We start from the raw sequence: 25512 nt of genomic DNA, 5'->3' as shown, positions 1-25512 counted from the left end.
TACTCCAAAATGCTTGATACGAAATCTTCATTAAAAATGAGATGCAGAAGGATGGAAATAAAGCAGTACTCTTGGGAGACTTTGATTGCAAAGAAATATGTTGGGAAGTGATGACAGTGAAAGGTGGAGATTATCAATGGGGAAATCTAGTACTTGACATGACTCATGACTATAGAACACACAATGACACAATGGGTAAAAATATATATATATATATATATATATATATATAGAAATAACTAAGAACCATCGAGACTAGATTTATTACTTATGTCAGAACTTGAAATAGTAAACAAAATTGAATACAAGACACCAACTGCGAAGTGACCACATACTACTTCAGTTAGATCTAAATGAGGAAATATAAAGAGAAATGAGAAATGCAGAAAAGGAAGACTGATGTATAATAAAAATGACTTTGAGAAACTTGGGAAATTTTTTCTTAAGCCAAACTGGGAAAAATTCTATAATGAAGAAACACAAGTGGAAGAAAAATTTACGATTCTTATGAAAATCTACAAAGGAGTGGATATATACGTACCAAAGCAAAAACAGGAAAAGGTGTATATTAGGTACTGGTCTAATAAAAGGTGCAGCAAAGTGAAAGACAGAAGAGATAAAGCCTGGAAAAGATGGAGAAAAGAAAAAACCTAGAGAGTGGCAAATTTATATTAATGAAAGGAACGAATATGTAAAAATATACAGGGATGAAAAAAGAAACTATGAAAAAAAAAACAATGGAAAAATGTAAGGATCAGCCAAAACTATAGATATGTAAATAGTAAACTAAAAAATAAACTGGAAATAGTGAAACTATGCCAAGGGAATTTGGAATACACAGAAGATACAGAATTGGCGGGACTTATGAGCAAACACTTCAAGTCATACATACATATGTATATATATATGTATATATATATATATGTATATATATATATATGTATATATATATATATGTATATATATATATGTATATATATATATATGTATATATATATATATATATATATATATATATATACACACACAATCATATATATACACACACATATATACATACATATACCAAAGCTTTTTCCCCCTTACAAGGGAGGTAGCCAAAAAGTTAAAGGCATTAAATCGCTCCCACCCATTCCATCCCTGAATACACTCCACATCCCTCCACCCTCCCTCTTATATTAGCACCTCCTGGATGCTACACACACACACACACACACACATATATATATATATATATATATATATATATATATATATATATATACACACACACACACACACACACATTTTGCAGTATTTCACAAATGACATGTGAATATAATTTGCAGAAAAAAAAAAACACCGGTAAATAAGAAACGTAGTCCGAACGTTTTCATCTATTTAAGACATCATCAAGGGAATACAGTAAAGGAGATACAGACAGTATATATACAGAAGTAAAAGTATTTTAGGGAACATGGAAAGATGTGTCACACAAGCCTGAGAAAATTACCAACAGCCCTCAGGTCACAGATGGACCAAATGTCCAGGCAGGAAAACATGTAACAATTTACTTTGAAATAAAATTATCAAGCCTGTACATACCTAAGCTTAGATTGATATTTTGATCAAAAGTTTGTTATATGTGGCTTGATTCAATTATGTTCCTTTCAGTAAAGGAATTACAAGAGGTTATTTTAATAGCATTTTTCCAGTCAATTACATGATCTTGGTCCCTCACATGAACAAAAATACCACTAGACATTTGACCACTTCTCACACTGTATTCATGTTGGTTTATTCTTGTTTGTAAATCTTTGCCAGTTTGTCCAATGTAAAAATTTTGACACTGCCAAAAATTTTATATATATATAGGTTGAGAAGTGTGTTTACTTTAAGGAGATTTGGTCAAATGACGTTACATCACCCTGGCCTGGTAACACTTGGAGCATTTCTTACAATTTTTTTACCAGGCCGGGGTGATGTAACGTCATTTGACCAAGTGTCCTTAAAGTAAACACACTTCTCAACCTGATTATGAAGCATCTTGTGTGTCCTTCCCATGTTTCCTAGCTTGTCTACCACTTTACTTTATGTATATATACATATTTCCACCTATGTCTCTGTGTATTCCTTGATAACGTCTTAAATAGACGAAAATGTTCAGACTCAGCTTCTTATTTACCAGTGTTTTTTTCTGCATATTATTTTCATGTGTGCCTTGTGAATTACTGCAAAATATTATATATATATATATACATATATATATATATATATACACACATACATATACCAAGGCTTTTTCCCCCTTACAAGGGAGGTAGCCAAAAAGGAAAAGGCATAAAATAATTCCCACCCATTCCATCCCTCAATACACTCCACACCCACCCCTCCACCTTCCCTCTTATCTTAGCACCTCCTGGGTGACGGGTCATCCCTGCACCTTGTCCACTGCCCTGGGTCAGAAGCAGTGTTGCAAGACACAGCACATCCACAGCAAGGCCGCTTCATTAAATCGGCGACCCCCACTCTCTGTCCCCCCATGCATAAAAGGAGAAGACGGGGAGAAATCCCTTTGGGCTGCGTCAGATTTTGCTCACACATACTACCTCACCCCCCATCCCCACGCCCATTCCACCTCATGCATCACATCATCATCCATATACAACCATTCTCCATTCACCCCTGTCCTAAAAGAAAAAGTATATATATATATATATATATATATATATATATATATATATACATACGCATATATATATATATATATACATATATACATATATATATATATACATACATATTCCAAGGCTTTTTCCCCCTTACAAGGGAGGTAGCCAAAAAGGAAAAGGCACAAAATCATTCCCACCCATTTCATCCCCGAAAACACTCCACACCCCTCCCATCTTAGCACCTCCTAGATGACGGGTCATCCCTGCACCCTGTCCACTGCCCTGGGTCAGAAGCAGTGTCGCAAGACACAGCACATCTACAGCAAGGCCGCTTCATTAAATCGGCGACCCCCCATATAAAGGAGAGGACGGGAAGAAATCCCTTCGGGCTGCGTCAAAATTTTGCTCACACACACTACCTCACCCCCCCAATCCCCCGTCCATTCCACCTCATGCATCACAACATTTTCTACATACAGACGCTCCTCAACTTACGTTTTAGTTACGTTCCGAACGGCCGAACGTAAGTTGAAAATGAACGTAAGCTGTTACAGTACCATATATCCGTAAATTCTATTACCGTATCTTATAAAACACCCCTAAATCATTAATCATACACATAACATTGTAAAATGATAACATTAATTTCAAATAAATTAAATTCAAGCAACATAAATTGAGATGGTAGAGGAGGAGGAGGGGGAGGAGGATGAGGCAAGGCACGTTTGTACCATGTAAACAATGGACGTAGCGTCATGCGTAAGTATCGTTTGAACTACGGAGAGCGCGCTAAACTAAAAAGAAAAAAAAATACAATATTTTTTTACAGTCAGTTCAAACGTAAAATCGAAAAAACGTAAAACGAATGAACGTAAGTAGAGGAGCGTCTGTACAACCATTCTCCATTCGTGGTACACCATTTGCGGCCCCGCATACTTGCGGATTTTGCTCTCAATTTTTTTTCTTCATAATTTCAACAATTTTGTGAATTTCTTGGGCCATTTTTTTTAGCAGAAAAATTCTCACATTCACCCTAACTGGTAAACAATTTTAAAATAAAAATGTCAGTTAATATAAAATAAAAAATTAGAAAAGAGAGATGATACAGTACAACTGGTAAATAATTTTAAAATAACAATGTCAGTAAATATAAGATAAAAAATTAGAAAAGAGAAGTGGAGTCAGAAATGGGAAGTGGACTTCAACATTAAGAAGAGTAGCATAATGGAGTTTGGAAAAAGAAAAATCAGAATATCAGGACAATATAAAATTGGAACTAAGGGGGTAAAGAAAGTGGGATCTGAAAAAGATTTGGGAGTAATTATCTCAAACGACTTGTCATATGATAAAGAAATAAACAAAATTGTTGGATAATCCTATAACTTGCTAAGATCAATAAAAGTGGCATTTACGTATTTGGACAAAGAAATTATTAAAAAAAATATTAGTCACACTGATAAGGCCTAGACTAGAATATGCAGCGACATTGTGGTCACCCAGTACCAAAAAGAATACAGGTAGTCGTCGACTTACGACCTATGCGACTTATGACCAATCGACTTTACGACCACGAGATAGTGCAATAGAGTAATAGAATTGTAATGTTATGCCTGGCAGTGCAGTACAATTACTTTGCACGCCGCGAGACGCAAGTACGATAGTATTGGCAGGCTGCCGGCAGCGTCAAAATCTTAGCCAGCTAAATATTCTTTCATTTTGTTTGTTTGAAGTAAAATGTTTCCTAATTTTGCATTGCATTTTGTATTTTCATATATTTTGCAATTAATAAAATGTAACAGCAAAACTTTTTTTTTATGCCTAGGCTAGTTTGTTGCCGATAACAATATGTTCGGTACAGTACGTAAACGAAAATGTGTTTTTAAATAAAAAATTTACCTTACATTTTGTATTTTTTATATGTTTTGCAATTAATAAAATGTAACAGTAAAACTTTTTTATGCTTAGTCTGTTGTCGATAATATATGTTCGGTACAGCATTTTGTATTTTTGTGTTGCGATTATAAAATGTAACAGTAAACTTTGTTTATGCCTAGTCTATTGTCGATAACGATATATTCGGTATACTACGTAAACGAAAAGAATGTGTTTTGAAATAGAAATTTTCCTAATTGTGCCTTGCAATGATTTTAATTTAACAAACAAAAAAGTATTTGTAGGTCAAAGATGACAGGACTTTATTCAGTATGCGTTGGCCTAGGCTACGTTTCCTAACGAAAATTATAAAAAAGTTAAGGAATATTAAAGAACGTAGCTCAAAGATAATACGATTTTATTCAGTATGTATACGTTTCCTAAAGAAAGTCTGGTGGTAAAATAATAAAAATGTTAAAAAATACAGTATCTAGTATCATAGGTCAAAGATGATAGGATTTTATTCAGTATGCTTAGGCCTAAGCTACATTTCCCAAAGAAAATCAGACAAAATTGTGAAAAGGTTAAAAATACTATACAACATAGTTCAAAGATGCTAAGATTATTTCAGTATGCAAAATATACAATATATATACAGTAACAAAAATAATATATAAAGGGTAATATATACTGTATATATATAAAGTCCGACTTGCGTCCAGATCGACTTACGACCTGTCTGTCGGAACCGAACTCGGTCGTAAGTCGACGACAACCTGTATAAAGAAAATTGAAAGAATCTAGAGAGCAGCCACAAAAGTGGCTCCTGCACTTTCAAACTTGTCATATGCGGAGAGACTGGCTAAATTGAAGTTACCGACTCTGGACCAAAGAAGAGAGAGAGGCAACCTACTGACCATCTATAGAATTATGAAGGGCACAGAAATACTCGATAGAGAGGACTTGTTAAATTGGGACGAGAAATACAAGAGAATAAGGAAAGAAACTCAAAAAACATAGAAGAGATCTGAAAAACAGTTTTCCACATAGAGTGGTGGACACTTGGAACAAACTGGACGAAAAAATAGTGTGTGCAAAAACCATTCATGAATTTAAGAGCAACCTAGACACTGAGAGATACAAAGGCAGAGCACCACGAGAGTAGCTCCCCTTCCTGTAAAATACAACTAGGTAAATACATTCCACCTCATGTTTCACAGCATCATCCATAAACAACCATTCTCCATTAACCCTTATCTTCTGTCCACTCCTGTCCTTCCTCAACAGACATTCCCCTCTTTCCCAAAGTCCCTTTTATCCCATCCATCCATCTCATCCTTGGTCAACCCCTCACATTCACTCCTTCCACCCCTCTTACTAGTCTTTCTTCACTCACTTTCCATGTGTCCAAACCATCCCAATACTCTTTTATCAACCCTATCTCCCAACTCCCTTTCCACCCCTGTTCTCCTCCTCATTTCACACTCCATCCAGCCTAGTAAGCCCTATAATACTTCTCAGGCACCTCATCTCAAACACATTCAAACTCCTCTCTTATGTTCCATGTTTCTGCCCCTTAAAGTGCTGTCAGCACAACCACTCCTTCATATAATCTCCTCTTAGCATCCATTCCCAAATGTCCTGAAGAACAGTGTTCCCTACAGCGTGGTGGATGTATGGAACAAACTGGACAAAATGATAGTGTATGCAAGAACCATACACAATTTAGATACTGTGAGATACAGAAATGGGACACCACAAGTAAATAGTAGGTAAATACTCACACACAGAAACTTACCTTTAAATGAAAACTGCAGACAATTGGAAGTTTTTTCATGGTAAGCTGTTTGGTAGATTCTTGATAACTTTGACATGCACTGCATTTGATCTTTGCACTGCTGCCTGAAACAAAAACATACTGGAGAAGTAAAATAGTTTCTTATATCAACACAATTATAATACTTATAATAATCCAAGTGTATGAATACTAGTATCTCTGAATACATCATATGGACGAGGTTAGTTTCTGATCTACATTTGGCCTTAGCTAAAGTTACCTAGGTTGTTCTGTATTGATGTTAAATAGTGATGGGGGTCATTTTTGCCATACATTTGAGTAATATTAAACATTTCACCTTTTGAGTAATACTAAACATTTCACCCATCTGGGGTATTGGCTGCTTGTTATTGTGGCAAAGTAGCATGCAGTTGATACTTTAGGGTCTATATGGGGCGCCCCTACGGACCAGTGCCACACATCATTTTGTCTATGATAGAGGAAAACTCTGTTCATAGAGAAATTATGACACTTTTATACTATGACTGTCCCTCCACTATGCTGTCCCCTAACCCCTTGTTGCTGTCCAGTACCATTTCTCTGAGTATTCTTTTTCTGTGGTGGGGGAATTCCCTGTGGTGGGGGAAAAGAATACTGCCACCAAGTATTCCCACTTGGATCATAAAAGGCGAGAAGAAAGGGACGGGGAGTGGGACTAGGCATCCTTCTCCTTTGAGCCCCACAGGGGACATTCCTAAAAGAAAAAGTAAAGGCATAAGAGGGTCTGGGAGGTTTCCGACCAGCACCCTAAGGTTTGGGTCTTTTAATGTGCGTGGATGTGGTACAGATGAGAGTAAAAGGGAAGAGATAGGTAGTATGTTTGTGAGAAGAAAGATGGATGTGTTGGCTTTCAGTGAAACTAAGTTGAAAGGGAAAGGTGAGTGTAAGTTTGGGAGTGTAAGTGGGAGGTTATCAGGAGTGAAGAGAGGGTGAGGGAGGGAAGGGGTGGCTATTCTAGTAAGTGAAGAGATAGGTAAACGGGTAGTGGAGTGGAAGGAGGTTTCCTCAAGGATAATGTGGATGAAGGTGAAACTGGGAAAGGAGATGTGGGTCTTTGTAAGTGCATATGGGCCTGGCAGCGAGAAGAGTGTAGAAGAAAGGGAGGCTTTTTGGATAGATTTAAATGAGTGCATAGAGGATTTAGGGAGAAATGTCAATGTAATAGTACTGGGAGACCTTAATGCTAGGGTAGGAAAAGGTCCAATTGATGGAGTGGTTGGGAAATACATGGGTGAATGAGAACGAATGATTGAGCACTGACTTTATTTTTTCTAATGCGATTATTATGACGCAACATCGCACGTTGGGCAGCTAATGCCACCAGAAGTGCGATGTGCCCCGGAGTGAAGAGGTTAATTACTTTTTCCATCACATCTTAAAAAAAAAAAAAAAAAGGATTGGGTGAATAGGGAGGGCGGGTAAGCAAACCCATTCAATTTATGGTCAGAAGCAGTCTCACACCCATGGCAGTGTGCCCTGGCACAATGTCATGATGAAACCATGACTCCACTTTGCCAAAGCTCAGTATTTTCATTTCACTATGTCTTGCAGTCTTCAGAACTGACAAGAAAAGTCTGGTTAACACTATGATTAGGGGGAACAAATTCTTTATGGACAATGTCTTTCGCATTAAATAAATAAATAAAATAAATAAATTAATAAAATAAATCAGCAATAATTTGACATTGGACTTCACTTGTTGAGTTTTTTTTGGGTCATGGTGAAGCTAGATGTTATAACAGACTTGATTGCTGCTTTGGTTATAGCAGTTGCACCAACTTTAGTCACCAGTGATGACTTAAAAAAAAAAAAGGTGTGGATCAACTTCCAACTGTTCTTCCAGTTCGCAACACAAAATTTGTTTGTGACTTTTTTATTGTCTGTGAGGTGGATGGATGGGGTGAAGGGGGCTTTGGGGAAGAGGGGAATGTCTGTTGAGGAAGGACGGGAGAGGACAGAAGACGGGTGAATGGAGAATGGTTGTATATGGATGATGTTGTGATAGCATGAGGTGGAATGGGTGGGTGGATGGGGGTGAGGTAGTATGTGTGTGCAAAATTTGACGCAGCCCGAAGGGATTTCTCCCCGTCCTCTCATTTTATGCAATGGGGGGACGGAGAGCGGGGTCGCCGATTTAATGAAGCGGCCTTGCTGTGGATGTGCTGTGTCTTGCGACACTGCTTCTGACCCAGGGCAGTGGACAAGGTGCAGGGATGACCCATCATTCAGGAGGTGCTAAGATAAGAGGGAGGGTGGAGGGGTGTGGAGTGTGTTCAGGGATGGAATGGGTGGGAATGATTTTATGCCTTTTTCTTTTTGGCTACCCCCCTTGTAAGGGGGAGAAAGCCGTGGTATATGTATGTATGTATGAGAAAGCGAGGCACCAATTTTGCTGCAACTCTTTTCATTCCCTATTACCACTCAAAATTCACTGGCAGGAGCTCCAGGACACACCAGTCAAATCAACAATCTTGTCAATTGTTTGGCAATGGTCCTCCAAGATAAGTTCATGAATTTTCATGATATTTTCATCCTCTCTGGAGATTGCCCTGAATATGGTTGGCCTTTGACCGACAATTGACCATTCCTATAGCATGCAAACCATTCATAAAATTGCGTTTTGCTTATGGCAGTATCCTTGTTAGGTTTGAAGTATGACTATTTTCCCCAGCAAATTAAACAGAATTTCACAGCAGCACATTGTTCCTTTCTTTCCGACATAGCAAAAATAGACGAACAGGTCTGAAGCACTTCAAAACAAACTCATGCTATGGGGCTGTACGTGAGGGTTGCCTCACATAACTTCTAGCAGCAGAGGCCTGAGCTACAAAGGGCTTGTCCCATAGAGCACAATTCCTGTTACTTTTGGATACCCCTTTGTACTGTCTTATTGGCCATGAACTATAATATCTCAGACCTGAGAATATCTTTTGCTAGTGTTGTATATAGCACACTGGACTTCTCCTAAGGAAAGACCATAATCTGGTACTTTTTATTTGCATCATATAAGTATGTTTGTTTTTGTGTTTATTTCTGCTATCAGATCTTTGATACTGATGTCATAATAGCAGTTAGATTAGAAGTAAACAAGCATTTGAGAAATGAAAAAACCTGATACGTGAGGTATGGAGAAATTAGAAAGAAGAGAGCAGATGTGAAATGGGGTAAGAGTATGACAGAAAATTTTGAAAAGCAATAAAAAGATGTTTTGGAAGGAAATTAAAAGAGAAAAAGGAGGTGAATCAAGTAGAGAAGAAAAAGTAAAAGGTGCAGATGGAGAGATGATAACGGAAGAGAAGGCAGTGAGAGGAAGGTGGGCAGGGTATTTTAGGGAGTTGCTAAATGTGAAGGAGGATAGGGAGGGAAAGGTAGTTGCAGTGGGAAGCGCTAAGAAAATGACAGTGATGAGTGAGGAAAATGGAGGAGAAATAGGGAAGGATGAAGTGAAAGCAGCTGTTAAGATGATGAGAGCAGGTAAGGCACCTGGGTTGGATGGATGCCATGCAGAATGTCTGAAGAAAGGAGGTACAGTTATGGTGGACTGACTGGTGAGGTTATTTCATGTTTGTTTAAGAGAGGGTAGAGTGCTGGAGGACTGGAGGAGTGCCTGTATAGTTCTGCTTTACAAAGGAAAGGGGGACAAGTGTAGTAGTTTCAGAGGGATCAGCTTGTTGAGTGTAGTTGGGAAGGCTTACGGGAGGGTCTTGATTGAGAGGATTAGGAGAGGAACAGAGGGAGAGATTGGTGAGGAACAGTGTGGGTTTAGGACAGGTAGGGGTTGTGTAGATCAAATTTTTGTGGTAAGACAGATATGTGAGAAAGCTATAGGAAAAGGTAAGGCTGTTTTTTCGGCTTTTATGGATCTGGAAAAGGCTTACGACAGGGTAGACAGGAAGGCACTGTGGGAGGTACTACAGATATATGGGATAGGAGTAAAGCTGTTAAGAGCAGTCAGGAGTTTTTATGAGAGTAGTAGAGCTTGTGTTAGGATTAGAAATGGGGAGAGTGAATGGTTTGAGGTAAAGGTGGGACTTCATCAGGGACATGTTATGTTGTCCTGGCTGTTCAATCTTTATATGGATGGTGTGGTGCGAGAGGTGAATGCAAGGGTAGTGGGTCAGGGGTTGGAGATGATTAAAGAAAATGGAGAAAAGTGGGAGGTGAGCCAGTTGTTGTTTGCTGACGACACTGCGCTTGTAGTACGATCAGAGCAGGGATTGAGGAAGTTAGTGACAGAGTTTGAGAAGGTGTGTGAAAGAAGGAAGCTGAAGATAAATGTGGGTAAAAGTAAGGTGATGAGATGTACAAGGGGAGAGAGCGACAACAGGCTGGAAGTGAGCATTAAGGGTGAAAGACTGGAAGAAGTGGATAGTTTTAGATACTTGGGTGTGAATGTTGATTGAGAGAAGCGAGTAAATGCCTTGGTGGATTGAAAAGTGTAATGAGAAATAGACATCTGGGAATGGATGCTAAGAGGAGGTTATATGAAGGAGTGATTGTGCCAACAGCATTGTATGGGGGCAGAAACATGGAACATGAGAGAGGAAGAGAGGAGTTTGAATGTGTTTGAGATGAAATGTCTGGGAAGTATGATAGGGGTTACTAGGCTGGATAGAGTGAGAAATGAGGACGTGAAGAGAACAGAGGTGGAAAGGGAACTGGGAGATAGGGTTGATGAAAAAGTATTAGGATGGTTTGGACACATGGAAAGAATGAGTGAAGAAAGATTAGTAAAAGAAGTGTGGATGGCAGAGGTGGAAGGAGTGAATATGAGGGGGTGTCCTAGGATGAGATGGATGGATGGGGTGAAGGGGGCTTTGGGGAAGAGACCCAAGGACTTCAGGTGATGAGCAGCAGCCTCTGAGAGGGACCATAGGAGAGAGATAGAGATAGATATAGATATAGAGTGTGAGAGAGTGAAAATGTGACAGAGAAAGAGTGAGAGTCAGAGAGAGAGTGTGTGTGTGTGTATTTATCTAGTTGTATCTTATGGGATGGGGAGCTATGCTCATGGTGTCCCATCTGTATCTCGCAGTGTCTAAATTGCTCTTAAATTCATGTATGGTTTTTGCACACACTATTGTTTCGTCTAGTTTGTTCCATACATCCCACGCTCTGTGGGGAAAGCTATTCTTTTTCAAGTCTCTTCTATAACTGTCTTTTTTGAGTTTCCCTCCATGTGTATTCACATAGCTGTATTTTACAGTAAGGGGAGCTAAGCTCATGGTGTCCTGTCTTTGTATCCCATGAATATATACATGTAGTATCATTATAACAAAACAATAATATTTCAGTTAGATGTTTTAAAACCATGAAAAATAAGAAGAAAGGTAATCTTATAAGGATTTATCTAATAATAATAAAAGAATAGAATATATAGTGGTGACAATGGAAGCATTTAAATCTTTAATAACTAGTATAATTAAAAGTTTAATAACTAAGATTATAAGCTATGCCTTTTAGATATTCAATGATACAATCATTTTCATTGTAATTTAAAACAAATCTCAGCATAAGTAATACAAGCTTTTGAATATTGGGTGTATTGACATTTGTGCCAGTGCAAAGAAAAGAACAGTCAATGCATTCAAAGCTCTGTGTGCCAGTGGAGTTTTCCCATCTGAATCTCAAGATGTTATTGAATACTTTGAAGATGCAAGGACGTGGAGACCTGATAGAAGTCACCATCTCTGCCTCCCTACATTCCCTTGTTAACTGTAGAATATAATTCTGCCTTGAATAACACACCAAAAACTATTAACAATACAGAAGGATGACATTGACCCTTTAAGGACCAAATGACATCTTTTCATTCCAATATTTGGAATTCTTTGGAATGTGTAAAGAATTACCAATGGTTAACAGAGGTCAAGAAAAAGAAGTAGATAGTCACTGGGCATGCACCTAAAAAGGGAATGAAAGTTTATATTACTTATGCTGAGAGAATTTGAAGACTTGCTTTAAATTACAATGAAGATGATTGCATCATTGAATATTCAAGAGAGCTAACTCATAATCTTAGTTATTCAAGTTTTAATGATATTAGTTAGCAAGATATCTAAATGCTTACATTGTTATTACATTTTGCATTCTTTTATGTATATTTAGATAAATTCTTATGAAATTTCTTTAATTCTCATTTTTCATGATTATCAAACAGGGTAGACAGGAAGGTACTGTGGGAGGTATTGCAGATATATGGGATAGGAGGAAAGCTGTTAAGAGCAGTCAAGAGTTTTTAAGAGAGTAGTAGAACCTGTGTTAGAATTAGAAATGGAGAGAGTGAGTGATTGGTTTGAGGTAAAGGTGGGACTTTTTCAGGGATGTATTATGTCACCTTGGCTGTTCAATTTATACATGGATGGGGTGGCGTGAGAGGTAAACAAAAGGGTATTGGGATGGAGATTGGGGATGGTTAAAGAAAATGAAGAAAAATGGGAGATAAGCCAGTTGTTTGCTGATGACACTGCACTTGTAGCAGGATCAGAGGAGGAATTAAGGAAGTTAGTGACCGAGTTTGAGAAGGTGTGCAAAAAAAAAGGAAGCTGAAGATAAATGTGGGTAAAACTAAGGTGATGAGATGTACAAGGGGAGAATATGGCAGCAAATTGGAAGTGAGTATTAACCACTTCGGTATGAGGACACCTACATAGGTGGCATGAGGCACGAGTGGGTACATGAGGATGCCAGCGTCAGTCTTAAATATATAATTCTTTTTTTGTAGTTGTACATGAGTTACCCCTTGATTCTGTGAACTGGTTTGATCACATTTTCTATGTTTATTATTACATACATACATACATATACCAAGGCTTTTCCCCCTTACTAGGGAGGTAGCCAAAAAGGAAAAGGCATAAAATCATTCCCACCCATTCCATCCCTGAAAACACTCCACACCCCTCCACCCTCCCTCCCATCTTAGCACCTCCTAGATGACGGGTCATCCCTGCACCCTGTCCACTGCCCTGGGTCATTACACAGAGTAAAAGAGAACGAGTAATACAGCAGTGACTTTATATTTTATAATGTGAGTAGTGTGATGCATTGTTTATATGGCAGCCGATGCTGCGCACGAGAATTTGATTTATACTGATGTGGTTAAGGGAGCGAGACTGAAAGTGGACAGCTTTAGATACTTAGGTATGAATGTGACAGCAAAAGGAGTGGAGGTGGAGGTACAATGTAGACTGAGAGAATGTGGTAAATGCCATAGGGGATTAAAAAGTGTAATGAGAAATAGACATTTGGGAATGGATGCTAAGAAGAAATTTGTTTGAAATATACTGTAGATACATGATACAAGAATAAGCACATTAAAAGAATAAAAGATTGGTTTTATTGTTTTGAAAATGTTTACTATATTTTGTTAATTTTTCTTGTGTTATCATATCCTTCTTCATAAATTGCACTGTGCCGAGCTTTCCTCACAGTGAACTTTCCTCATGGTCAATTTTCACCCCTATGGATCGTAAGAGGCGAGAAGAAAGGGACGGGGAGTGGGACTAGGCATCCTTCTCCTTGTAGCCCCACTGGGGACATTCCTAAATGAAAAAGTAAAGGCATAAGAGGGTCTGGGAGGTTTCCGACCAGCACCCTAAGGTTTGGGTCTTTTAATGTGTGTGGATGTGGTACAGATGAGAGTAAAAGGGAAGAGATAGGTAGTATGTTTGTGAGAAGATAGATGGATGTGTTGGTTTGAGTGAAACTAAGTTGAAAGGGAAGGGTGAGTGTAAGTTTGGGAGTGTAAGTGGGAGGTTATCAGGAGTGAAGAGAGGGTGAGGGAGGGAAGGGGTGGCTATTCTAGTAAGTGAAGAGATAGGTAAACATGTAGTGGAGTGGAAGGAGGTTTCCTCAAGGATAATGTGGATGAAGGTGAAACTGGGAAAGGAGATGTGGGTCTTTGTAAGTGCATATGGGCCTGGCAGTGAGAAGAGTGTAGAAGAAAGGGAGGCCTTTTGGATAGATTTAAATGAGTGCATAGAGGGGGAGAAATGTCAATGTAATAGTACTGGGAGACCTTAATGCTAGGGTAGGAAATGGTCCAATTGATGGAGTGGTTGGGAAATGTGGAGTTCCTAGGAAAGAATTGTAGTGGAGAGTTGATGGTAGAAATGTGTCTAGAAAGAGAGTTGATGATAGCAAATACAGTGTTTTGGAAGAAAGTCAAGCATAAGTACACATGGGAGAGGGTGGTGGATGGAAGGGGGGTAGATAGAGCGTTGATGGATTATGTAGTGGTAAATAGGACTATGATAGGAAGAGTTAAGGTTGTACATGTGCTAAGGGGAGAGGGTGGGGGAATATCAGATAATTTTTTGGAAGGTAAGTTGAGAGTGGAGGATAGATGGAGAAAGAGGAAAGGGACAAAAGGTAGGGAGGTGCTTAGAGTGAACTCTTTAAATGAAAAGGAAAAGGAGAAGGAGTACAAGAAGAAGCTGAAGGAGGAGTGAGCGGGAGTGAAGGATAGAGTAGAGCTAGGTGTGGAGGAGGAATGGGGATGATTCAAGGAGGGAGTCACAAAGTGTGCAAAGATGGTGTGTGGAACAAGAAGGACAGGAGGAAATAGAAGGAAGGGTAGTGAATGGTGGGATGAGGAAACAAAGAAGGTTGTAGAAGAGAAGAAACGAGCTTTAACAGATTGGTTACAAAATAGGATGAGGGAGTCATATGAGAGGTACAAAGAAAAGAAAAGAGAAGTAAAGCAAAAGGTAAAGGAGGCAAAGAGGAGAGCAGATGTGAAGTGGGGTAAGAGTATGACAGAAAATTTTGAAAGTAATAAAAAGATGTTTTGGAAAGAAATTAAGAGAGGAAGAGGAGGCGAATCAAGTAGAGAAGAAAAGGTAAAAGGTGCAGATGGAGAGATGATAATGGAAGAGAAGGCAGTAAGGGGAGGAGGGGCAGAATATTTTAGGGAGTTGCTAAATGTGAAGGAGGATAGGGAGGGAAAGATAGTTGCAGTGGGAAATGCGAAGAAAATGACCGTGATGAGTGAGGAAAATGGAGGAGAAATAAGGAAGGATGAAGTGAAGGCAGTTGTTAAGATGATGAAAGCAGGTAAGGCACCTGGTCTGGATGGATGCCATGCAGAATGTCTAAAAAAAAGGAGATACAGTGATGGTGGACTGGCTGGTGAGGTTATTAAATGTTTGCTGGAGAGAGGGTAGTGCTGGAGGACTGGAGGAGTGTCTGTATAGTTCCTTTTTACAAGGGAAAAGGGGACAAGTGTGAATGTAGTAGTTTCAGAGGGATTAGCTTGTTAAGTGTAGTTGGGAAGGCTTATGGGAAGATCTTGATTGAGAGGATTAGGAGAGGAACAGAGGGAGTAATTGGTGAGGAACAGTGTGGATTTAGGACGGGTAGAGGTTGTGTAGATCAGATCTTTGTGGTAAGACAGATATGTGAGAAAGCTATTGGAAAGGGGAAGGAGGTTTTTTGGGGCTTTTATGGACCTGGAAAAGGCTTACAACAGGGTAGACAGAAAGGCACTGTGGGAGGTTATGCAGATATATGGGATAGGAGGAAAGCTTCTAGGAGCTGTCAAGAGTTTTTATGAGAGTAGTAGAGCTTGTGTCAGGATTAGAAATGGAGAGAGTGAGTGGTTCGAGGTAAAGGTGGGACTTCGTCAAGGATGCGTTATGTCGCCCTGGCTGTTCAACTTATACATGGATGGAGTAGTGCGAGAGGTAAATGCAAGGGTAGTGGGTCAGGGATTGGATATAGTTAAAGAAAATGGAGAAAAGTGGGAAGTGAGCCAGCTGTTGTTTGCTGACGACACTGCTCTTGTGGCAGGATTGGAGGAGGGACTGAGGAAGTTGGTGACAGAGTTTGGGAGAGTATGTGATAGAAGAAAGCTAAAGATAAATGTGGGTAAAAGTAAGGTGATGAGATGTACAAGGGGTGAAAGTGGCAGTAGACTGGAAGTGAGCATTAAGGGAGAGCGACTGGAGGAAGTGGATAGTTGTAGATACTTGGGTGCAAATGTGGCAGGAAAAGGTGGAGTGAAGGTGGAGGTACAATGTAGATTGAGAGAAGTGAGTAAATGCCTTGGTGGATTGAAGAGTGTAATGAGGAATAGACATTTGGGAATGGATGCTAAGAGGAGACTGTATGAAGGAGTGATTGTGCCAACAGCACTGTATGGGGCAGAAAGATGGAACATAAGAGAGGAAGAGAGAAGGAGTTTGAATGTGTTTGAGATGAGGTGTCTGAGAAGTATGATGGGGGTTACTAGGCTAGATAGTGAGAAATGAGGAGGTGAGGAGAAGAATAGGGGTGGAAAGGGAGTTGGGAGATAGGGTTGATGAAAGAGTATTAGGATGGTTTGGACACATGGAAAGAATGAGTGAAGAAAGACTAGTAAAAGAGGTATGGAAGGCAGATGTGGAGGGAGTGAACATGAGGGGATGTCCTAGGATGAGGTGGATGGATGGGGTGAAGGGGGCTTTGGGGAAGAGGGGAATGTCTGTTGAGGAAGGACGGGAGAGGACAGAAGACAGGGGTGAATGGAGAGTGGTTGTATATGGATGATGTTGTGATGCATGAGGTGGAATGGCCAGGGGGATGGGGGGTGAGGTAGTATGTGTGAGCAAAATTTGACGCAGCCCGAAGGGATTTCTCCTCGTCTTCACCTTTTATGCATGAGGGGACGGAGAGGGAGGTCGCCGATTTAATGAAGCGGCCTTGCTGTGGATGTGCTGTGTCTTGCAACACTGCTTCTGACCCAGGGCAGTGGACAAGGTGCAGGGATGACCCGTCATCCAGGAGGTGCTCAGATAAGAGGGAGGGTGGCAGGGTGTGGAGTGTATTCAGGGATGGAATGGGTGGGAATGATTTTATGCCTTTTCCTTTTTGGCTACCTCCCTTGTAAGGGGGAAAAAGCCTTGGTATATGTATGTATGTATGCATGATGAACTTTCCATATGGTGAACTGATGGTGGTGAATTTTCCCAAGGTGAATTAATGGTGGTGACCCTTCCATACATGGAAGGAATGATCTACCCTTAAGAGATGTATTCTTGTCTACTCTGTAATCTTCTTTTAGGGTATAAGAAGAGGTGAAGTCACAATATAATGAAGCAATGGGGGTAAACCAGCTCTGGCTGTTGAGCCTCACCTCAGTAATGTGGTGTGGGTCAACAAGGTACTCAGATGGAAGGGGTGATGAATGGTTATCTGATGGGTGTGGGGTGTGTGCGTACTTTCATTTAGCTACACTCTCTTATAACAGGGAAAAGGCCCTTTGATATGGAACTAACAGGACAGAAAACAAGTAAAAACCATAGAAATCTTAGACTTATAATGACATAAAGAAGTGAATTCGCAACCCATAATATACATAAATAGAGCAGAGTTTCTACCAATGTAATCTGGATGTTACAGTGCAAAGAATATAGACTTAAATTCAATATTCATAGAACATGACAGCTCATTTCTTCTCCAAATCTTACCACAGAATAAAGAGTTTCTGCTGGTTTGCCATCTTAAAGATTAATATAAATTTTGACAAACTTACCTAAGTGTTCAGGGCGAGTGAATCGTTCAAGGCAATCCGTGAGGGATGATGGGACGGACTGGTCACTCTTGTTGGCCTCATAGGGGCAGGGACCCAGGTCAAGAGAAATATCCCAAAAGGGGTCTATAGTTGTTGAGACACCACTGAAAATGATAATGACAAAATTAAATGTATTTAGATTTGAACTTTGGCTATATCACCTTCTAAGCTATTCCACATACTTATACAGGAGTCTCTCAAATAACACGGGGGTTAGGTTCCTGAAATTACCACGTATGACCAAATCCGTGTATGCTGACTTTCCATATTAAATACCGAGAACCATGTATTTACCTAGTTTTAATATACGGGAGGGGAGCTATGCTCGTGGTGACCCGTCTTTGTATCTCTCCGCATCAAGTTTTATCTTAAAATCTTGTATAGTGTTATCACATACTGTTTTGTTGTCTAATTTGTTCCATATATCTATCGCTCTGTGTGGGAAACTGTTCCTTTTCAAGTATATGTGTATGTGTGTGTGTGTATGTGGTATATGTATGTGGCGTTTGTGGCATATGTATGTGTTTGTGCGTATATACATGTATGTGTATGTGGCATATATGCATATGTGTATGTGGCATATATACAGGTAAACGTCGACTTACGATGGCCGCGACTTACGATTGTTCGACTTTACGATGACGACGACGACGATATGATAATTTAACCCCTTCCATACGGTGCCGCACACGTATGCGTCATGAGGAGCAAGTGGATTCGCGACGCTGCCATATCGGCGTCTTGATTATATTTATTGTAGTCGCCCCTGTGTTTTTACATTCTCTCAAATGATTCATTCTCTGTGGTTTTCAAAATTCGCGGGTGAAAGAGAGAACGATCGATATAAGCGGTGACTATATTTTATGATGCGAGTATTATTACGTCACGTCGTACGGCTGGCATTGGCTGTACATGTTTAATAGGCTATATTCAGTATCTCTGGTGGTTAATATACAGGTAGGCTAGGTACAGTGACCACGGAACAGAGTGGGGATCGACTTACGATGAGATCGTCTTACGATGGCTCTATCGAAACCTAATGCCATCGTAAGTCGACGTTTACCTGTATATATGTGTGTGTGTATGTGGCTTATACACATGTGTGTGTGTGTATGTGGCGTATGTATATGTGTGTGTATGTGGCGTATGTATGTGTGTGTGGCGTGTGTGTGTGTGTATGTGTGTGTGCATGTATGTGTCTGTGTTCACATGTACAAGTAAGCATGTACGTGCATGTGTCTGTGTTCGTATTTGTGTGTACACACACGCACATTCACAACATACACTGGTTGTCTAACATGTGTCTATGTGTGCATGTCTACACGTGTGTAAGCGTGTATATGTTTGTTTTTGATCTCCGCCAGTAACAACAAGAACCTCATAAGAGAAATTAAGACACGACAAGGGCAGTCATTATCAGACTTATTAGTTGTGTTCCAAACAAAAGAAACATTACACTTCAACAGGTTAGGGCGGTAAAATTTCACGATAGCACGGCGCAGGTGGTGGAAGCGACAAGCTAAAGCTTGTTGGCTACCCCCCTACCAACCCCTACTCCCCCTCTCCTCCCCTCCCTCCCTCCTGCATCAGTACCCGGAGGTTGACACGTAACCGCAGGCAGCCACCCACGGCTACCCCCTCGCCCCACACCCTTGTTTGAGCAGTTCCCAGTGTATATAATGACTACATTATATAAGGATCGACTGTATATGGTAAAATAGAAAGCAGTCACCACAAATGTTTGTGATGTTGCCGCGTGTGTGCGTATGCGTGCCCAACTCAGCACGAATTTTAAAACGGTTCTCTACATTTGAGATGGTTTTGAAATAAAATCCGCATATGATTGAATCCTTGTTACTTGAGGGACTCCTATACATCTATATGGAAAACAGTTTCTTCACATCCTTTTGACATGTGGTCTTTCTTAATCTATTTCCATGACCTTTTAATGCCCTCCCATCTTTAATCAAGGTATCTCTTCTATCAATACAATCTATCCCCTTTAGTGACCTAAACACTATAATTGTGTAACCTCTTTCTCTTCGATCTTTGAAATTTGAGAGACCCGGTACTTTCAGTCTTCCCACATATGGTATATCTACCAGGCTGGGGACCGGTTTGGTTACTGCCCTTTGTATTCTCTCAATCTTGCTTATATCATTCACTATGTATGGGGACCATACTACTGACACATATCCCAGTCTTGGACATATCAGGATTTTAGCGAGTTTTTCATCATCTCTTCATCCATATAATGGAACACCATTTTAATCTTCTGCAGTAGTCCATATGTCTCTCTCACATTCTAGCTGATATGTCTGTCAGGTGACAGGTTGCCTTTTATCAACACTACCATGTCTTTCTCCTCTTTTGCTTTTGTAACGTGTTCACTTCCCAAGGAATAGTTTAAGGATAACCTTTTGCTGCTATTGCCCATTTCCAGTACTTTGCATTTTTTGGTATTGAACTTAATTTCCCATTCTTAGCTCCATGCAAAAATAGTATCTAGATCTTTTTGCAATATTCTACCATCCTCATTTTTTACTCTTCTCATGATTTTTGCATCATCTGCAAACATACTGGCATAGCATGTTGTTCCTTCCATCATGTCATTAACATTGACAAGAAATATTAAACTGGCCTGCATTTCAATACTTTTTTGCAAAGGTCAAGGGTTTTCCAACTGATTTAGGACCCTTTTTGCATGCTGAATAAAAAAATACAGTTAATTTTTCTGGGTCAGGTCTGGTTTCTCAGATATAGTCTATTTCTATTCCAGCATATTTTTCCAAAATATTGCAATTATCCAAGTGTTTATGGGCTTTGTTTTTACAAAACTGGGTCGTGGATAACCTTTAATAATTATTATTACTCTTTTCAGGTCTAGATGTATATAAAAATGGATTGGAAGTGTAAAAACCATCCTAATAGGTTCTGTTACATTGGCGGACATGTGATTCTTTCAGACCATCAAACAAAAATCACAGATTTTGTGAAGGCATACAAAGCTTACTTTGGAGTCAAACTAGGGGACCAGGATAAGCCATTTGCTTCCCATATCTGCTGCAAAACATGTGTAGAGAGCTTATGGGATTGGAGGAACAAGAAAAGGAAGAGTATGCCATTTGGTGTCCCAATGGTGTGGAGGGAAGGGAAAGATCATGTTACTAACTGCTACTTTTGCATGACAAATCTAAAAAGGCATCAATTGCAAGAACAAGCACCATGTTCAATACCCTGATGCTCCTTCTGCCATAAAGCCAGTCCCCCATGGCCCCAATCTTCCTATTCCTGAGCCAAATGTCACCAAGGAATCTAGTTCTGATTCTGAATCTAGTGACATGACTGATCCAGCTGAGGAGTCTGCCTAGCTACTGGGTTCTCGTCTTCAAGAGAAACATCTACTGGCACCAAGAACAACATTCTACTGGTATTGAGACCATGAGAGAATTTAGAAAATTCTTCGCATTTGATGAAGCATCTTCACTGGTCTACTGTAACAATATTGCTGACCTGATTGAATTACTTGGTTTGAAGTACGATGCTATGGAATGGAGACTTTTCATTGACTCGTCTAACAGTAGTCTCAAGGCAGTCCTTCTGAATAATGGAAAAAAAATTTCATCGATCCCTGTTGGGCACTCAGTTGAAATGAGAGAATCCCACAAAAGCATGGAATGTCTGTTGTCTGCTCTGAACTACTAGGAACATAAATGGTTGATCTGTGGAGATCTTAAAAGTTGTTGGACTCATCCTAGGACTTCAAGGTGGTTACACAAAATATCCATGCTTTCTGTGCTTATGGGTTAGCTGTGCTGATGACCATCATTATGTCAGGCAAGAGTGTTCATCAAGACAAGGATTAAAACCTGGGTCACACAACGTTCTGTCCCATCCTCTGGTTGAACAGAGCAAGATATTGCTTCCACCTCTCCACATCATACTCAGTCTCATGAAGAAACTTGTAAAGGCATTGGACAGGGAAGGTAGAGGATTTGCTTTCCTCCTGAAGTTTCAACGAAAAAGCATCGAGAAACTTAAGGCAGGTATATTTGATGGTCCTCAAAAAAGGGAACTCATCAAGGACACTAGTTTTGATGATGCACTGAATCCTGCTAAACTCTCTGCCTGGTTGTCCCTTAAGTCATTGCAAACTTCCTTGGCAACCACAGAAGTTCCCAGTATCAGAAGGTTGTTGATAAGTTAATGGAGAATTTCCGCCAACTTGGTGCATGAATGTCAGTGAAAATGCACTTCCTCCGGTCTCATCTGGACTATTTTCCAGAAAATTGTGAAGGCTTCAGTGAAGAACAGGGTGAGCGTTTTCACAAAGATATCAGTGTTATGGAGGAATGCTATCAAGGCTGATGGGATGCCAACTTTCTGGCCGACTAATGGTGGTGCCTGATGAGGGATGTGGAGTCTGCTCAGCACAAACAGAAGTCCCTGAAGAGACCATCCATGAGTAGCTTCCTTAGTTCATTATACTCTTCTTGCTATCTATTCACAATATTTTGTAAGCCTTCTGTGAATAAATCAGTCTAATATTCTAAATTTCATTCACCTACAAATAGATCATAAATGAGGATATTTTTAATGTGCTAATATTTCATTAACTTGATTTGATTGAATAAAATGAGCATGATTTTTTTATCCAGTGCAATAAAACTGGCCTAAAATCAGGTATGTGTTAGACCTTGAAAACAGTGCAGGCTAGTGTTATTGGGGCAAACACTGAACCTTATGGAACTCCACTCATTACCGCTCTCTAGCTTGACATCTTGTCCTTTACTACTGTCTTCATGTATCTTTTCTTCAAAAAAATCTTTAATCCATTCTAATAATTTGCCTCTCAGTCCTCCAACATGCTCCAATTTCCATACAAGTCGACTGTGAGGTATTGTATCTAATGCCTTTTCTAAGTCCAGGTACATGCAATCCATGCACCCATCTCTCTTGCAGCACATCAATCACACAAGTAAAAACTTAAAAGGTTCTCAGACTTTGTCCAGGTCTCTCTGTAGCGATTCACAGTCGTTTTCTGTATTTACTTTCTTTAGGAATTTCCTAGACCCTACATTGGTTCCCTTGCATTTTCTCATGATAGATACATTCAACACTGTTGAGATCATTTTAGGCAACCACAAGTGCTCCCCCTCCTACTCAATACAATCCAGGCCACTTGCTTTCCTTGCCCTATTGAGAATTTTCATCTTATTCAGCAGCCAACAGAACTCTAGTTGACAGCTGTTGACACCTTGGTGGTTTGTTCATGTGTGTGTGTTCCCAAGACATGGTTTTATTAAATTAAATCTAAATTAATTGCAAATTAATAAGTTTATCTACATTTGAGTTACATAACAATTACACTGTACAGTTGGCAGCATAAACACACTCCAATCCCATGCAAAATTGGATGGGGAGAATTAAATGGAAAGACAAAATAAGGATAGCTTGGGTGAAGGGAACACTGGATGTAATGGGAATATCTATTGAGAAAGGAATATAGAATGCAATGTTTCAAACTATCCATTTCCTCTAATCTTTCTCCTTGAGAATTGCCTCCAGCTTTCTGCCACACTTGCCTCTTGTGCATCTCATCACCCTGTTTTTATCCACAAAGTTATCTGATGTCTCACCACATTCTAATATGATACTCTCACCACATTCAAATATTTATGATTCTATGTATTCTTCTTGTCCTTTTACTCAGTAATCCAGGCTTATTGCTATAAATTGGACTTAAATTCTCATCAAGTCACCAGGCATTATTACCCATGTGAATGTGTACACATTAAATAGTAAACAGACATGCAACATACACTTCTGATATATATCTATTTCTCATCACCACTTTACGGTACTAGATATGGCAGTCATATTATTTAAAAGAGAAGTGGAAAATAGAAACACTCATCACTTACTTGCAAGACTGACACACAACATCTGACTGAAGACCTCCAGTGAATATCTGGTCTATAATGCAAGAACAAGTGTGGCTGGAATCTCCATTGGAAGGTGGGTTACCCTGCAAATGTGGACATTTGGTTATAAAGGTATAACATTGAATGACCACAGAATTCTATCACAAGCTAATGGCAGGTAAGGTAGCAAGTAGGCAAGAATATTACTTTGACGGATTCTCAAACCATAACGAAGAAAAAATAAGAAAATAATAATAAGAATAAGAAGAATAAGAACAAGAAGAATAAGAATAAGAGCACGAACAATGAGAAAAAAATAATAATAATAAAAGTTAGAATAAGAATAAAGATAAAAAGAAGAATGAGAAGACTTAAGAACAAAAAGAATAAAAATAAAATGGATAAAAATAATGAGAATAAAAAGAATAATCTATTAATATATTAAAGGTTTCTTCAGCCTTGTAGGGGAGGTAGCCAAGTCAAAAGACATACACCCACTCCCATCCATTCCATTTCTATCCACCACCCTCTCCTCCCTTTCATCTTAGCTCCTCATGGATGATAGGTCATCTCTGTATCCCACGCAGAGCCCTGGGTCAGAAGCAATGTAGCAGGACATATTACATCCATAGTAAAGCCATTTCACTTAATTGGAGAACCCCCCTCTCTGTCCCCTCATGCTGAAAAAGAGATGGGAAGAAATCCCTTCAGGCTGCATCAAAATATCATTCACACACATCCACTTCCTACCTCCACCTCATCCCCAGCCCCCTCCCACCTTTGCAACACAGTATCATCTATTCATAGCCATTCTCCACTCACCCCTATCTCCTGCCTCCTCCCTTCCTTCCTCAACAGACATTCCCCTCTTGCCCAAACCCCTCTTCACCCCATCCATCTCATCCTTAGTCATTCCCTCAAGTTCACTCCATCCATCTCTACCTTCCACACCTTTTACTAATCTTCATTCATTCTTTCCATGTGTCCAAACCATCCCAATACTCTTTCATCAGCCCTATCTGCCATCTCCTTTTCACCCCTCCCCTTCATCTTCTCATTTCTCGCTAAATCCAAACTAATAAACCCTACCATTCTCAGACATTTCATCTCAAACACATTAAACTTTTCCTCTCTGCCTCTCTTAAAATTCCAAGCATCCAGCCCATACAGTGCTGCCGGCACAATCACTCCTTTATATACTCTCCTCTTTTCATCCATTCCCAAATGCCTATTTCTCATGACACTTTTTAATCTCCCTAGGCATTTACTTCCTTCTCTCAATCTACAATTTACCGCCTCTTCCACTCCTCACTTTCCTGCGACATGCAATCCCAAATACTCAAAGCTATCCAATTCCTCCACCCTCTCACCTTTAACCTCTTCAGTACAACTCAAATTCTCATGTGCAGCATCGGCTGCCATATGTAATTTGCATCACACTACTTTCATTATAAAATATAGTCACTACTGTATTACCCATTCTCTTTCACTCTGAATATTAATAAACAGAAAACATGATCATAGCAGTTCACAGAATCCTGGGATAACTCATGTATAACTACAAAAAACATATACAGGTACACCTCGGCTTATGTCGTTAATTGGTTCCAGGAGACACAACATAAATTGAAAAACTACGTAAGTTGAATTTGCTTATATGTAGGCTAGGTGGGCCTG

General features: G+C 39.6%; 1 protein-coding gene across 1 annotated transcript in view; it reads right to left on the bottom strand.

Moving 5' to 3' along the window:
• Positions 1 to 25512, bottom strand: part of not (ubiquitin carboxyl-terminal hydrolase nonstop) — a 136767-nt gene that overhangs the window by 19791 nt on the left and 91464 nt on the right. The window contains exons 6-8 of the mRNA XM_076206888.1: positions 23836 to 23939; positions 17873 to 18015; positions 6322 to 6425 (exon numbers count right to left, since the gene is read on the bottom strand). Coding sequence (XP_076063003.1) covers positions 6322 to 6425; positions 17873 to 18015; positions 23836 to 23939 — 351 coding nt within the window. The remainder of the gene's footprint in view (positions 1 to 6321; positions 6426 to 17872; positions 18016 to 23835; positions 23940 to 25512) is intronic.

The sequence above is a fragment of the Oratosquilla oratoria genome, chromosome 23 (assembly GCF_046742065.1).
Source record: "Oratosquilla oratoria isolate Oo_2021 chromosome 23, ASM4674206v1, whole genome shotgun sequence".
Lineage (NCBI taxonomy): Eukaryota > Metazoa > Arthropoda > Malacostraca > Stomatopoda > Squillidae > Oratosquilla > Oratosquilla oratoria.
The sequence above is the reverse complement of the archived record's forward strand: the minus strand, read 5'-3'. Positions and strand labels throughout refer to the sequence as shown.